The 12,880-nt window shown below is 47.8% G+C and overlaps 2 protein-coding genes across 8 annotated transcripts in view; one reads left to right on the top strand and one right to left on the bottom strand.

The window, feature by feature from the left end:
- The window catches only part of HPS4 (HPS4 biogenesis of lysosomal organelles complex 3 subunit 2), a 25,689-nt gene extending 22,552 nt beyond the window's left edge, over positions 1 to 3,137 (bottom strand). Inside the window, 2 exon segments of the mRNA XM_032471551.1 lie at positions 1,021 to 1,550; positions 3,044 to 3,137. Coding sequence (XP_032327442.1) covers positions 1,021 to 1,061 — 41 coding nt within the window. The 5' untranslated portion in view covers positions 1,062 to 1,550; positions 3,044 to 3,137.
- SRRD (SRR1 domain containing) overlaps positions 3,134 to 12,880 on the top strand; it is a 17,466-nt gene continuing 7,719 nt past the window's right edge. For 4 of the 7 annotated variants that reach the window (XR_004316599.1, XR_004316596.1, XR_004316598.1 and 1 more), the window contains exons 1-7: positions 3,135 to 3,326; positions 7,976 to 8,016; positions 9,331 to 9,590; positions 9,678 to 9,776; positions 11,499 to 11,653; positions 12,105 to 12,150; positions 12,545 to 12,747. Coding sequence is in view for 3 of the 7 variants with exons in the window: in XM_032471552.1 (XP_032327443.1) it covers positions 3,163 to 3,326; positions 7,976 to 8,016; positions 9,331 to 9,590; positions 9,678 to 9,776; positions 11,499 to 11,653; positions 12,105 to 12,150; positions 12,545 to 12,742 (963 nt within the window). In the remaining 4 variants the exon portion in view is untranslated. Of the gene's footprint in view, positions 3,327 to 7,897; positions 8,017 to 9,330; positions 9,591 to 9,677; positions 9,777 to 11,498; positions 11,654 to 12,104; positions 12,151 to 12,544; positions 12,748 to 12,880 lie in introns of all 7 variants that reach the window. The other 3 variants (XR_004316597.1, XM_032471553.1, XM_032471554.1) reach the window with 2 other exon arrangements.

Genomic DNA, 12,880 nt, shown 5'->3' with positions numbered 1-12,880 from the left:
AGAGACCAGAGTTGTGCTCACCGGACGACAGAGGTGGGGGAAGGGGGAACTGGATGAAGGCAGTCAAAAGCCACAATCTTCCCTGTTATGAGATAAACAAGTACCAGGGATGTAATGGTCAACATGATTAATATAATTAACACTGCTCCTTGTTATACGTTACAGTGCAAGCTAGGAGAGTAAACCTTGAGTTCTCATCACAAGGGAAACTGTTTTCTTCTTTTATTTTGTATCTGTATGAGATGACAGATGTTCACTAAACTTACTGTGGTCATCATTTCATGATTCTGTAAGTCACATCATTGTGTTGTACACCCTACGCTTATACAGTGCTGTGTGTCAATTTTATGTCAATAAAATTGGAAGCTACCTGGCTAGGTAAATGGATAGACGAATGAATGAATGAATGAACCCCACTGCTGGGCCCCTTTCTTTATGTTCTCTGGGTGAAAGCACCCCCACTCTTCCAGGCACACAAAAGAAAACCGGGGTGTCACTCTGACCTGCACACAGAGAATCCGTCACTAAATCCTGCTCGTTCTATTGAAACCATGCCTCTCGCTTTCAGCTGCTCGATTACATCTGCTGAACCAAATTACGACTGGCTTACCCCATGTGGGTGAGGAGGGGACTGACTTGCAGGCAGATGTTGTGTAATACCCTTCAAGAGCCAGCCCCTCAAACCTCTTTCCTTGGAGTAATTCTGCACCAAAACCATTTCTTGTCTCTCAGAAGTGAAGCCTCCGGTGCCCACGGTATTAGCAAGGCCGGCTGCAGGGCCCAGCCCCAGCTCTTTTCCACCATCTCCCAGCAATGCTGGCCTCATCCAGACACTGCAGGCAGCTCCCAAGGTTACAAACCATCAGCTTTGGAGAGGAATGGCCCTTGATTCACTGAGGAAAATGGCATTTCCCCCTCCTTAATAAAATCCAGACAGTCTGGCTGGGGTTTTCCGTTAACCCGAAGCATCCATCCGGCAGCCCGGCAGGAACCACCGCACCTGCAGGGCTTGCTACTCACCAGGAGGCTGACTTCGTCTCTGTTGAGTCGGAGGCGGCCATTTACTCTCCGGGGGCCCTCATTCTCTTTATTTGGGTTTTCTTTTCCAGTCTCGCCTCTTTCTCCCCAGCAGTGACAGTTCCTCCGCGTCCCCAATCCAGTGAATCCAGATGTGGGAGGTCAGTGTTTCCAGTCCCAAAGGCTACTTGCTTAGTTTTCATTCAGCACGAAACTGCTACTTCCCTTCCTTGCAGACCCTTGGGTCCCCGTGAAGACCGGCACGCCTCTCAGGCCTCTGGGAGACAATATAATCAAGTAAGAGAATTTTATCAGAAAAGTCAAATCCACCAATCAGGTTCCGTGAGCATCAGCTCTCTGGCCCTCTGCAGAATGACCCCTTCCAAGAGCTCCTTGCCAGGGAAGCTGGGCCAGGGAAATGCATGCTGAAGGCGGTGCTCTGGAGCGACTTCTAGCTTGTCTGGTTCAGAGCCATTCTGAAGTTTTTTTAAAAAAGTTTTGAAGCTTCCTGTTCAAACATCAGTGCTGTGGTCCTAAAATAAACACAAAGAATAGATTATTTCAGAGTCTCATGAGTGAGCATGTGACCCAGCCGGGTTAAGCAAATGGTATTCTTCACAAGAGCTTTCCAGAAAGCTGAAAAGCATGTTACAAAATAAAAAAGAGAGGGGAGCAAAACTTCAGCGTTAAGTCCCATGGTTACTTGCACAGTGATGTCACACAGAAGATAAAACTAAGTAACGGGTGCGAAAAAGCTCTGGGCGCCAAGGACTGCTAGCTATACAAATGAGGCGGGCGCTGTAGTAATAATGGAACTCAAATTAAGGAACTGTCACCTTGACAGCCCCGAGGCAGTCTGAACATGCAGCATCCCAGAGCTGGGCAAGTTTCCAAAAGACAAAAAGGGAATTTAACAAGTGGCTTTCAAACTCCCACAAGAGACAACTTGGGGTATTGTGATGTTTCAGACTCAGAAGGGATGCTGGCATGACTTCCTCTCATCCTCCCTCTTGTATTCTCCTTCCAAAACTACCTGACTGTCTCTGGCTTACCTCCCTCCAGAGACAGGCAGTTCACAGTGTTAAATCTGTCCTCCCGCCAAGCTAAAATTGGCCTCCCAGTAACCTCCAAACACTGGTCTGGATAACAAGGTCTAATCCTTCCACAAGTCAGCCGTTTGGTCACTTCAAAACTATTCCCACTGTCACTTTCTTCAAACTTAATGTCCCCAGAGACATGGTTTCAAATGCCTGCTCACCATCTGTCACCCTGCTGGGAACACAAGAGAGTTTTTTTAAGCTCCTTTGGTAGAGAGAAGTCCCCAGAGAGGACACCACCAAATCTCTGATGGCCTGTAAAACCTCTAACTTTTCTCAGCTCTAGATATCTTGGGCGGGGGCCTCCCCAGGGTCATACTATGGTATCTATGAAGCCTATCTGGATGCTTGTGGAGGCGGCATCTAAGCCCGTGGAACCAAGGACTGCAGCCTGGAAACCCCCATCCTTTGTTCCCAGAGGCTTGGGCCCTAGGTCCATTAGCCTATCTCTGAAAGGTCCAGAAGCCGGTAATGGTCTTGGGATAGGGCAGGTGATGGGATGTGGCCAGAGAAAGCTGTGGCCTGGAAAGTCTGAGTAACCACCGGGGGAGTCAAAGACATGGCCGGCAAAGGCCTAGGGGTGGTAGTGATGATGTAGGAAGTGGCCTCAATGGGTCCACAGAGCAAGAAAAAGGGGTGCTAATAACTGCGATGCGCCAGGAGGAGATCGGTAACGGCCGAGAGCACTGGAAAGTGTCGTCGGGCCTCAGCTCCAGGGGGCTGGGATTGGTGGGCAAAGGCGCGGGGGTCAGTCGGGGCCGGGTCACAGCGCGGTGGGGCCGCCAAAATACGCTCTCGGCCGGGGTCCCGCCCTTTGGTGTCCCCGCGCCGCCGGGCGCCGCCCACCCGCTAGAGTAGCCAGGCAACCCGGGGATCGGGGTTCGGGGCTCCGGACCCAGAGGTCCCAGGGACTCCCGCCCGGTACCTACGCGCGCGGCGGAGAGGCCCCATGGTCACGCGCCACCTGCGCCTACCTCCCCCTAAAGTTCCCGCAGAGCTGGCGCGGGCCGATGACGTAGGCCGCGCGCGCCGGTGACGTCAGAGGCCCATGGCGGCGGCGGCGCTGGAAGCCTGGCAGGCGGTGTCTCCGCGGAGAAGGCGCTCAGCGGCGCGGCGTCCGAGGCGGAGGGAGGCAGCGGCGGCGGCCGGGGCCCCGGGAGCCGAGCCCGAGGTGGACGGCGGAGCAGTGCTTCGTCGCATCCGGGAGGCCGGGTGAGTACGGGCTCAGTCCTGGGTCCGAATCTTCACGCTTTGGGGACCCTCCAAGCGATCTGTAAAGTGGGAGTAAATGCAAACCCTTTAAGGGGTTATTGTAGGATTAAACGGAGGTAAAGAACTCGTTACAGACTGGAGCACAGAGAGCGCTTAATAAAGTTTGTTACCTCTTCTTACTGCAACTGCGGCTGCTTGATTTTGGGCAGAGTACATAATGTCTGTGAGATGGACATGAAAGTAGTACCTCTATGGGTTTGTTTTGAGGATTCAGTGAATTAGTAAATGTGAACCATTCCCAACAGTGTCGGGCGCGTGGTAAGAGCAGTACCAGTGTTTGGTATTAATATTACGCGAATATTGGTTATTAGTGGTTTTGCTAACACCAGGGCAGCAACCTGCACACGTGATTGTCTTCATGATTATCATCATTCGTTAATTGAGGACTGCTGTATGCCTGGCACTGCGTAGGAACTCTATACACTTTATCAATAGGTACAATTAAGCTAAGCTGGAATCCTGGTAGGGCGCCCCTTCTTAAAGAGACATAGGTATTGTAGGGAATCAGGATTCACCCCTGCCTTTGTGACTCCAAACACCTGTGCTTCAGAGCTCTCCATTATTCTGGTTTATCCCCCACTCCCCACTCTTCCATGCCTTGCCGTGTACTTTAAGATAGTGCTGAGAAGGAAGCGTTTCTCTACCCTTCTAAGTTCTTTTGATTGGTCTAATAATCAAATTGACACAAGACAGATTAACGGAAGGGGAAACCGAATTTAATTAGGAATGTACAGGCATCCCATGAAATATGATACCCAAAAAAGTGGCCAAAACAGGCAGCTTTTATACCTTTTAGACAGTTATTTGTGACAAAATAAAGGGGCTTGGATTTGGGGTAGCAAATTAGTGAAGTAACAGTTTGTTTATAAGGCATTCTCATTCTTGAATTACCCATCTCTGGCGATAAGGATGCCTTTTATCCTCCTGGTACAGGGAGGATGTTTTCATATGGCAGATTGATTTCCTGCTTTCAGGAAACAAAGGAGGGTCAGAGTGTTCTTCTTGAACTGGATATTTTTCAAGTGGCTATAATTCCAAATAATCAGTATGCCAAAGTGGCATATTTGGGGGCAGTCTGCCCTGACCCCCATCAGTAATGCTTAGAACAGTGGCTAACGCCCAGGAAGCACTCAATAAATGTTACTAACTTTTGTTAATTAGTATTATTGCCTTTCTTTATTTGCAGTCCTTTAAGGGCTCAGTAAATAACAGCTTTTGTTAATGCTTTTCAATCAATAGCTGAAGGACTGTCACAACTGAGAGAGATTAGACTAATTTTATACCCCCCGCCCCAAACGAATTAGGACCAAGAGGCAGTGTTAGCCTGAGAAGAAAAGCAGTGACTTTTTCTAGAATCTCATGCCGGTGAGAATGAGTGTGCCTAGGGGTTTGGAGAACTCCTAAGGTGCTTTCCATACGTCCTGACATTGTTCTTCCTCCTCAGTTTCTTCAGTGTGCCCCAGGGACTCCCTACTTCTCCCTGTACCCTCTAGTGTGGTGGAGTCCCCACTGCCCTGAGGAGAGAAGAGCCTAGCACTTCACACGCTGTCCTCCTGTGCACGCACTCCCCGGTGTACCACGCACTCCCTGTACATCACAGCCCTCCTTTACCCTCTGCGCAGGGCATGAGGGCAGCCTCTTCAACCCTGTCTCTTCTCTGAGCCCCCTGAACACTAGCTTCTGGCTTGTCAGGTCAAATCCAGTTCATTTTATATTTTTACAACAAGTTTCTTGTGATGAGAGCTTAAGGTCTCAGCAGTTTTCAAATACACAATACAGTACTTTTAGCTATAGTCACCATGCTGTACATTACATCCCCATGGCTTATTTATTTTCTAACTTAAAATTTGTACCTTTTGACCCCCTTTATCCGTTTCACCCACCCTCCAGGCCCCGCCCCTAGCAACCACCAGTCTGTTCTCTGTAGCTGTAAGCTTGATGTTTGTTTCTAAGATTCCTCGTGTAAGTGAGATACGGCATTTGTCTTTCTCTCTGCCTTATTTCACTTAGCATAATGCTGTCAAGGTCCATCCATGTTGTCACAAATGGCAAGATTTTGTTCTTTTTATGGCTGAATAATACTCCTTTGTGTGTATATACACAATTTCTTGGTTCCTTTTTTTTTTATTTGAGTAAAGGTAGATTTATTTAGAGAGATACATACTGCTTAGAGTGTAAGGCAAGAGAAAGGCAAGGAAAGAGGTGTGGGAGTTGTGTGCACAGGTTAAAGTAAAAGCTACACACTCCATAGACAGAGTGCGGGCCGTCTCTGAAGAGGAGGGAGCACGAAAGGGAAGCCCACAAATTTTCTTTTATGTAAACAAAGTTTATTCAAGGACCAGCAACTCATTGAGAGGGAAATCCGTTTTAAAATTTACATATATGTACTGTTCATTGTTTCTAAGAACAGTTCAGAGCTTTAGCTTTTAAACTTAGTTATCAAAGGATTAAAGCCAACCACAAAATAAGAATCAAATGAATGCAATAATCCAGTCATAAAGGACAGTCGAATGTGCTTACACATATTCAAGAAATCAGGTCATCTAAGTTATAAATAATTAGTTCATTTGCATCCCTTTTTTTTTTAGATTCCACATACAAGTGACATCAGATGGCATTTTTCTTTCTCTTTCTGGCTTACTTCACTTAGAATGATGATCTCCAAGTCCATCCATGTTACTGCAAATGGCATTATGTTGTCAGTTTTTATGGCTGAGTAGTATTCCATTGTATAAATATACCACATCTTCTTTATCCAGTCATCTGTCGACGGACACTTAGGTTGCTTCCATGTCTTGGCTATTGTAAGCAGTGCTGCTGTGAACTGTTGGGGTGTATGTATCCTTTTGAATTAGAGTCACCCCTGGATATATGCCCAGGAGTGGGATTGCTGGATCATATGGTAAGTTTATTTTCAGTCTTTTAAGGAATCTCCATACTGTTTTCCATAATGGCTGCACCAAACTACATCCCCACAAGCCGTGTAGGAGGGTTCCCTTTTCTCCACACCCTCTCCAGCATTTATTGTTTGTGGACTTGAGAATGATGGCCATTCTGACTGGTGTGAGGTGACACCTCATTGTAGTTTTGATTCGTGTTTCTCTGATAATTAGCGATATCGAGCATTTTTTTCATGTGCCTATTGGCCATTTGTATGTCTTCATTGGAGAATTGCTTGTTTAGGTCTTCTGGCCATTTTTGGATTCGGTTGTTTGTTTTTGTTGTTATTAAGTTGTATGAGCTGTTTATATATTCTGGAAATTAACCCTCTGTAAGTTGCATCATTTGCAAGTATTTTCTCCCATTCTGTAAGTTGCCGTTCTGTTTTGCTTATGGTTTCCTTTGCTGTGCAAAAGCTTGTAAGTTTAATTAGGTCCCATTTGTTAGTTTTTGCTTTTATTTTTATTGCCTGGGTAGACTGCCTAGGAGAACATTGCTAAGATCTATGTCAGAGAATGTTTTGCCTATGTTTTCTTCTAGGAGGTTTATCGTGTCTTGTCTTATGTTTAAGTCTTTAAGCCATTTTGAGTTTATGTTTGTGAATGGTATGAGTTTGAATACTTCACTGATTTACATGCAGCTGTCCGGTTTTCCCAACACCACTTGCTGAAGAGACTGTCTTTTCTCCTATTGTATATTCTTGCCTCCTTTGTTGAAGGTTAATTGACCAAAAGTCTGTGGGTTTATTTCTGGGCTCTCTGTTCTGTTCCATTGATCCATATGTCTGTTTTTGTGCCGATACCACACTGTTTTGATTACTATAGCTCTGTAGTATTGTCTGAAGTCTGGGAGGGTTATTCCTCCAGCTTCATTCTTTTTCTTCAGTATTGCTTTGGCAATTCTGGGTCTTTTGCAATTCCATATAAATTTTTAGATTATTTGTTCTAGTTCTGTGAAAAATGTCCTTGGTAATTTGATAGGGATCACATTAAATGTGTAGATTACCTTGGGCAGTATGGCCATTTGAGCAATATTGATTCTTCCAACCCCACAGCATGGGATATCTTTCCATTTCTTTAAGTCAGCTTCAATTTTCTATTGACTGTGTTTTGCTCTGGTTCGTGGGACCAGTTGACTTTAAAGAAAGCCCAGCCCTTGGGATTGTCCCTTTTACTTTCCCCTGAAAATTATGTATAACAGCAAAGGCCATGACTGAGTACCTGCTCCGTACGAGGCACTATGCTGAGTGTTACCAGTTACTCCCTGTAACCCTCTGTGGCAGGTACAGTTCTCATCCCCACTTTAGAGATGAGGGAGCTAAGTGCAGAGAGGCGAGGTCTGTGCCTTCCCCCACTATTCATGGAGCTGCGCTTGTGCCCTACTGCTGTTGTGGACCAAGGATACAGAACAGCCAGACCTGTCCCCGGGGATCAGGCCCTCCTCCAGGAAAGCCTCCTGCCTTCCCCGAGCTCAGCTGCGCTGCTCTGACTCTGGACGTGGTCTCCGTGTATCATGCTCCAGTCTCACGGGTGGGATTTGCATCTGAGGGTCCTCCACCTTCCCACATCCAGATCACGGTTGGGAGGAAGGTCACTGTTGGAACAACCCTGAAAGGGACAAGAGATGACCACGCCATTTCTTCTCAACAGGGAGGACCTGCTTATCTCTGATTTCTGGAGCTCAGCACTAGGTGGGTATCACCCGGCTCAGGCTGGAGGCAGTCGGGATGGGAGGGCCCCCACCCTCATCTGATGACCTTTTGCTTCACAGCGGTGTCCGTGCCGGGTTCTAAGTCTGACTCTCCTTACAACTGTGTGTCTCTGGGCGCTGAACTCTGGCCCTCAGTTTATCTGTGGAATGGACATGATAATTATGTGTAGTACAATTTTGAGTATTAAATGAGGTGTTTAGTAAAGTGCTTAGAACAGAGCTTCCCTGCTGCACAGGAGGCAGTGGTGGCTAGTTGTCATTATCAGTGTCACTGAGGTGTGTATTTATCCTGCTCTTTTCCTTGACACGACGTTGTACACTCCCCCAGCCCACACGCCGCTATAATCTCTTCCCAGACATAATGTGTGGCAACAGAAATACTAATACATGGAGTGAATATACCATAGGTACTCATTTTTATCGAGATTGTTGATAAATCGACGTAATTTTTGTTGAGATTATCAAGGGACATTTAGTTTACTTGTTTTTTAGTTATTATACGTAATTTTGCAGTGAGCACCCTTTTGCATAAAGCTTTTACCAAATTTAGGGTGATCTTAGTATATATTCCCAGCGGTGGAATCATTAAGTGAAAGAGGGTGACCAAACTGATACCCGGTGTCAAATTGCTTTCCAGAAAGCTTTTACCAGTTGTTTCCCCAGCAAGGATTAAAAGAGCCAGCTTTTCATGCAGCATTTCTGAGCCTGCGTCTTATTTAAAGCTCTCTTTGCTAAGTGAAAATTAGTATCTTATTATGGGGACATACGGCTGTTTGCTTTTTCTTTTGCTTTACTTACAGATTTGTTCTACTAAATTCAGTACCAGTGCAAGGAAAGGGAAGAGACTTAGGGTATTTAGTCTCAAGAAGCCCCAGCCCAGCTTTTTTCTTTTAATTTTTTACACATCATTCTTATTCCCTGTTATTTATAGTGTGATTTTGAGAGCTCTGCTCCTCTATTATTTTTTTAATGGCATTTCAGAACATAACCTGCGTTTACCAGGTTGCCTCTTATTAAGTTAGGTTGGGCTCACATGAGCGTTGGATGGAAACCATGCCCGAGAATGAAACCTAGTTTTCGCTTGACAGTCCCTGAGGCTGCGGGCCGTGGGCAGCCTGTCAGTCTCGGGCGGACGTGGCTGCGGGTCCCTGGCAGGTTTGGGGTGAGGTCCGAGGAGCTGAAGCCTTCCCGGCCCCGCCCCTCTTCTCCCCGGGTCTGCGGGCTCCGGCGTGGTTGACTTCGTTCACGGGGTCGGAGTGCGCCCTCTGACGGTGTTCAGGGCCTGCTCTTTTAGAAACCATCATCAAATGTCTCCGGAATTATCTGGAACAACTGAAGGCTCCTGCGGGGACTCTCTCGGAAGCCCTTGGAAACCTGTATCTGGACTCATCACCAGGTGAGTCGGATGTGGCCGCTGGCTCCCCCCAAGAAGAGACCCTGGTCACAGGAAGCTGTCATCTGAAGTGCGTGTGTTACGGCCTTGGGAACTTTGCCACCTGCGTCATAGCTAGGAACCAGCTAGCGTTTTTGCTTCTCCTCCTGGAGAAGTGTCAGGTAAATTGCTCTGTTCCTCTTCCTGGCCCCCGCCCTTGGTCTTGTGCACACAGGCGTTGGAATAAGCAACTCATTTTCCCTCCGCAGATTCCCAGAAGTCACTGCTGGGTGTATGACCCTCTGTTCAGCCAGCTCGAAATTGCAGTTCTGAACACCCTGGGTGTGACTGTGCTCAGTGAGAATGAGGTATGTGGTTTAAGGAAGGGGAGTAGGGTGGGCTGTGCAGCTCTGAGCACCCTGAGCCCGGGCTATGTCCCCAGGCTCTGTCCCCGGGCTCCAGTTTTCCTTGAAATAGCAGTTCCCTTCTTTTCAGCACTCGCTTGCCTAGTGCCTCCAGTATGTTAGCCACATTGTGTGCCTACGCTGTGCCTGTGAGGAAGAAAAATTGCACAGAGGGCATGAGCCAAACATGTTAGGTGTGCAAAATTCTTGTGTCCAGAAATTATGCGAAAGTGGGTGTTTACTGTCGCTTTAAGAGAAAGAGGACACACAGTCTCTGTGCCTCAAATGAGGTCCTTCTGGTTGGAATTTACCCTGTCCCAGGGGAAGTAATAAACTGGGAGGGAACATGTCCCCTCTGAAGCTGTAGCCCAGTCACACCCTTAGCACCTGGCTTTGAGTCGTGGGTAAATCCTTGGCCTACCCGCATCCCCTGAAGTAGTTGGGAGTCAAGATTTCTGAAAGCTCCAGGAAAAAAATCATTGCACAAGCAGAGGGCTGAAGCCAGTACAGGCAAATACGTCTGAATTTAGTTTTGCCTTGTCTTGGGGATTATAGAGTAATCATCTTATTCCTCTAAATTCCTCTGTTCTAAAACTGCCGTCTCATGGCTTATTATGAAACGTGAACATTTAGGCCCAGCTGAGAAAAGAGAGTCAGCCACCGATGTCCTCAACCACTGCTGTTCGGCTCAGACCGTCTTTCCAAGTGCCTGCTCTGTGCGAGGCAGCTTGGGGAGACCCAGGTAAATGGGAGCCGGTCCCTGTCTTCAGGGAGCTCACGGGCACTTCAGGCATGTGGCTGTAAACAGGTACACAGTGAACAGATCAGTGAGGCAGAGCAGCAGGTAGAACAGAGAAGGGAAGGAAACCCGTGCTGTTGGGGCTCCAGGAAGTCTCCCCAGGTCTGAGCAGGGAGTTAAAGGTCTACTGGAGTTTGCTGAGGGCCAGGGCCAGGACTGCAGGCAGTGGTGCAGAGCTGACCGTCAGGAACCCCGGCCAGTAAGCGATGGAAGCTGCAGGGAGAGGAGAGGCCCAGGCCAGGCGGCAAGGGAGGAGGGCTTGCTCCCGGCCAGGGAGATGGCTGCAGAGCGGTGGTTCTTTGGGGCGGGGGGGAGGTGTTTGTACCCCTAGGGGACATTTGAGGACTCAATTATGATGGGAATCTGCAGAAAGGGACACAGTAAGCCTGCAGGGTTACCGAACATGGTACCCGAGGGACAGTAACCTTTGCCGGCCCTCCTGCCCTTGCAGTCACAGACCCAGGAAGCCCCTCCGTTAGTCCGGAGTTTTCTGTGTTCATGAGACACACACGTGAAGTAAACTGTGAGTTCTTTCCAGACATCAGGCCTCCGTGACTTTTAGTCCCGTGTCATTTTATAGGTTCCCTGTGTACTGACGGGACTCTCCCACCAGGGACCGTCGTCATCATTTTTTGCCATTTGATACTTCAGTTTGCCTTCCTCTCAGCTCAGTTATTTTTCTGGCTGCACTGAGATGTTGTGACGTATAACATCACATAAGTTTAAAGTGTACCGGTTGGTTTGATACATTTATATACAGGAAATGATTTCAAGTAAAGTTAACCCATCCATCATTTTGCGGTGAGCCCTCACAGCTCAGTTACCGCCCTCGCTCCCCCTCCCCTTGTAAGGAGTGAGCGTTGACACCTGTGCACGCTGTACCCCAGGAAGGGAAACGGAGCGTGCGCGGCGAGCCCACCGTCTTCTACATGCCGCACTGCGGGACGGCGCTGTACAACAACCTCTTGTGGAGGAACTGGGCAGCGGATGCCCTTTCCAAGATGGTTGTCATCGGGAACAGCTTCAGAGGACTTGAGGAAAGGTAGGCCCGGGAGCACTGGGGTCCTTGAAGCCCACGCCTCAGGTTGCCCCACAAGCAGAACACACTTTGTGACTGTCGTATGTGGAAGTGCTTTTCCATGGGAAACTGGACAAAGGGTTAGAGCTGGGAGACGGTGACCCTGAGTCAAGCTGGGAAGCAAGTTAAGGCATCTTTTTGCCAGTAGTTCCTCCCTTCCCTTATAACACTGGATTTCTCTTCTTACAGCTGCGTAATCCTCTCCTGCTTCACGATGCCTAGGTGTCTGCTGTGTCATTTTTCCCTTGAAAAAATGGGCACTGACTGGGGCAGTCACGTCTTCTACTACTTAACCGTCCCTACATCACATTTTAAAAAATTTCTTGATTTAGGTCATCTTGCCTTTCTCTATGTCTTTAGTTGAAAAAAAGCTCTTATACCTCCTAATCATGTTTAAAAATTTTTTTGTTTTTAGATTGTTGACAAGGATTCTGCAGAAACATTATCCCTATGTTGCAAAGGTATCCACTTGAATGAAGGGCCTGGGATGGAAAAGCGTGTGAAATCAGTTTCTCCATTATGGAGGAGAAGTCTGCTGTTACACATATGGGCGGGAGCTCCTGGGGGGCCAGCTGAAGGCACGGAGAGGCCACCGTGCTGTCAGTGAGCTCTCCCCACGGCCCGCATTCCAGGAATCTATGACCTTTGAGCATGTCTCTTTATTTCCTTTATTCTCAGTATCCAGTCCAATGTAAGGACTGCCTTTGGGGCTTGCAACTCATTGCACAAAGTACTTATATATATTATCCCTTATTTTTTTTAAAAGGATAACATGTTAAATGGACATCTATCCCAGGGGGGTGGGTTTACTGTGACTGTCAAATTTTTGTTATACGTTTGAATTTTTCTGCTCAGGTTTTAGAAGGACTGGAGGAGCTTGAGTTTCCTCAGACTTCACAGTACATGGACATATTTAATGACACTGCCGTCCACTGGTTTCCTGTACAGAAGCTAATACAACTCCCCACGGACACCTGGGTTTCTCGGGAAGAACCAGATTACCAGGACTGTGAGGATCTCGAAATCATCAGGAACAAGACAGAAGGGCCTTGAGCCTCGTAAGTGAGCTCGCTGTAGTGTGTGTGTGTGTGTGTTGTTGGCCAAGGCAGGAGCAGCTGTCCGGAAGACTCCAGGGAAGGTGGCTGTGGAGGGACCCCCCCCCCATCTGAAAGAGAGCAGGAGAGACGTCAG

The sequence above is a fragment of the Camelus ferus genome, chromosome 32 (genome assembly GCF_009834535.1).
Source record: "Camelus ferus isolate YT-003-E chromosome 32, BCGSAC_Cfer_1.0, whole genome shotgun sequence".
NCBI lineage: Eukaryota > Metazoa > Chordata > Mammalia > Artiodactyla > Camelidae > Camelus > Camelus ferus.
This window is presented reverse-complemented; position numbering and strand designations above follow the sequence as displayed.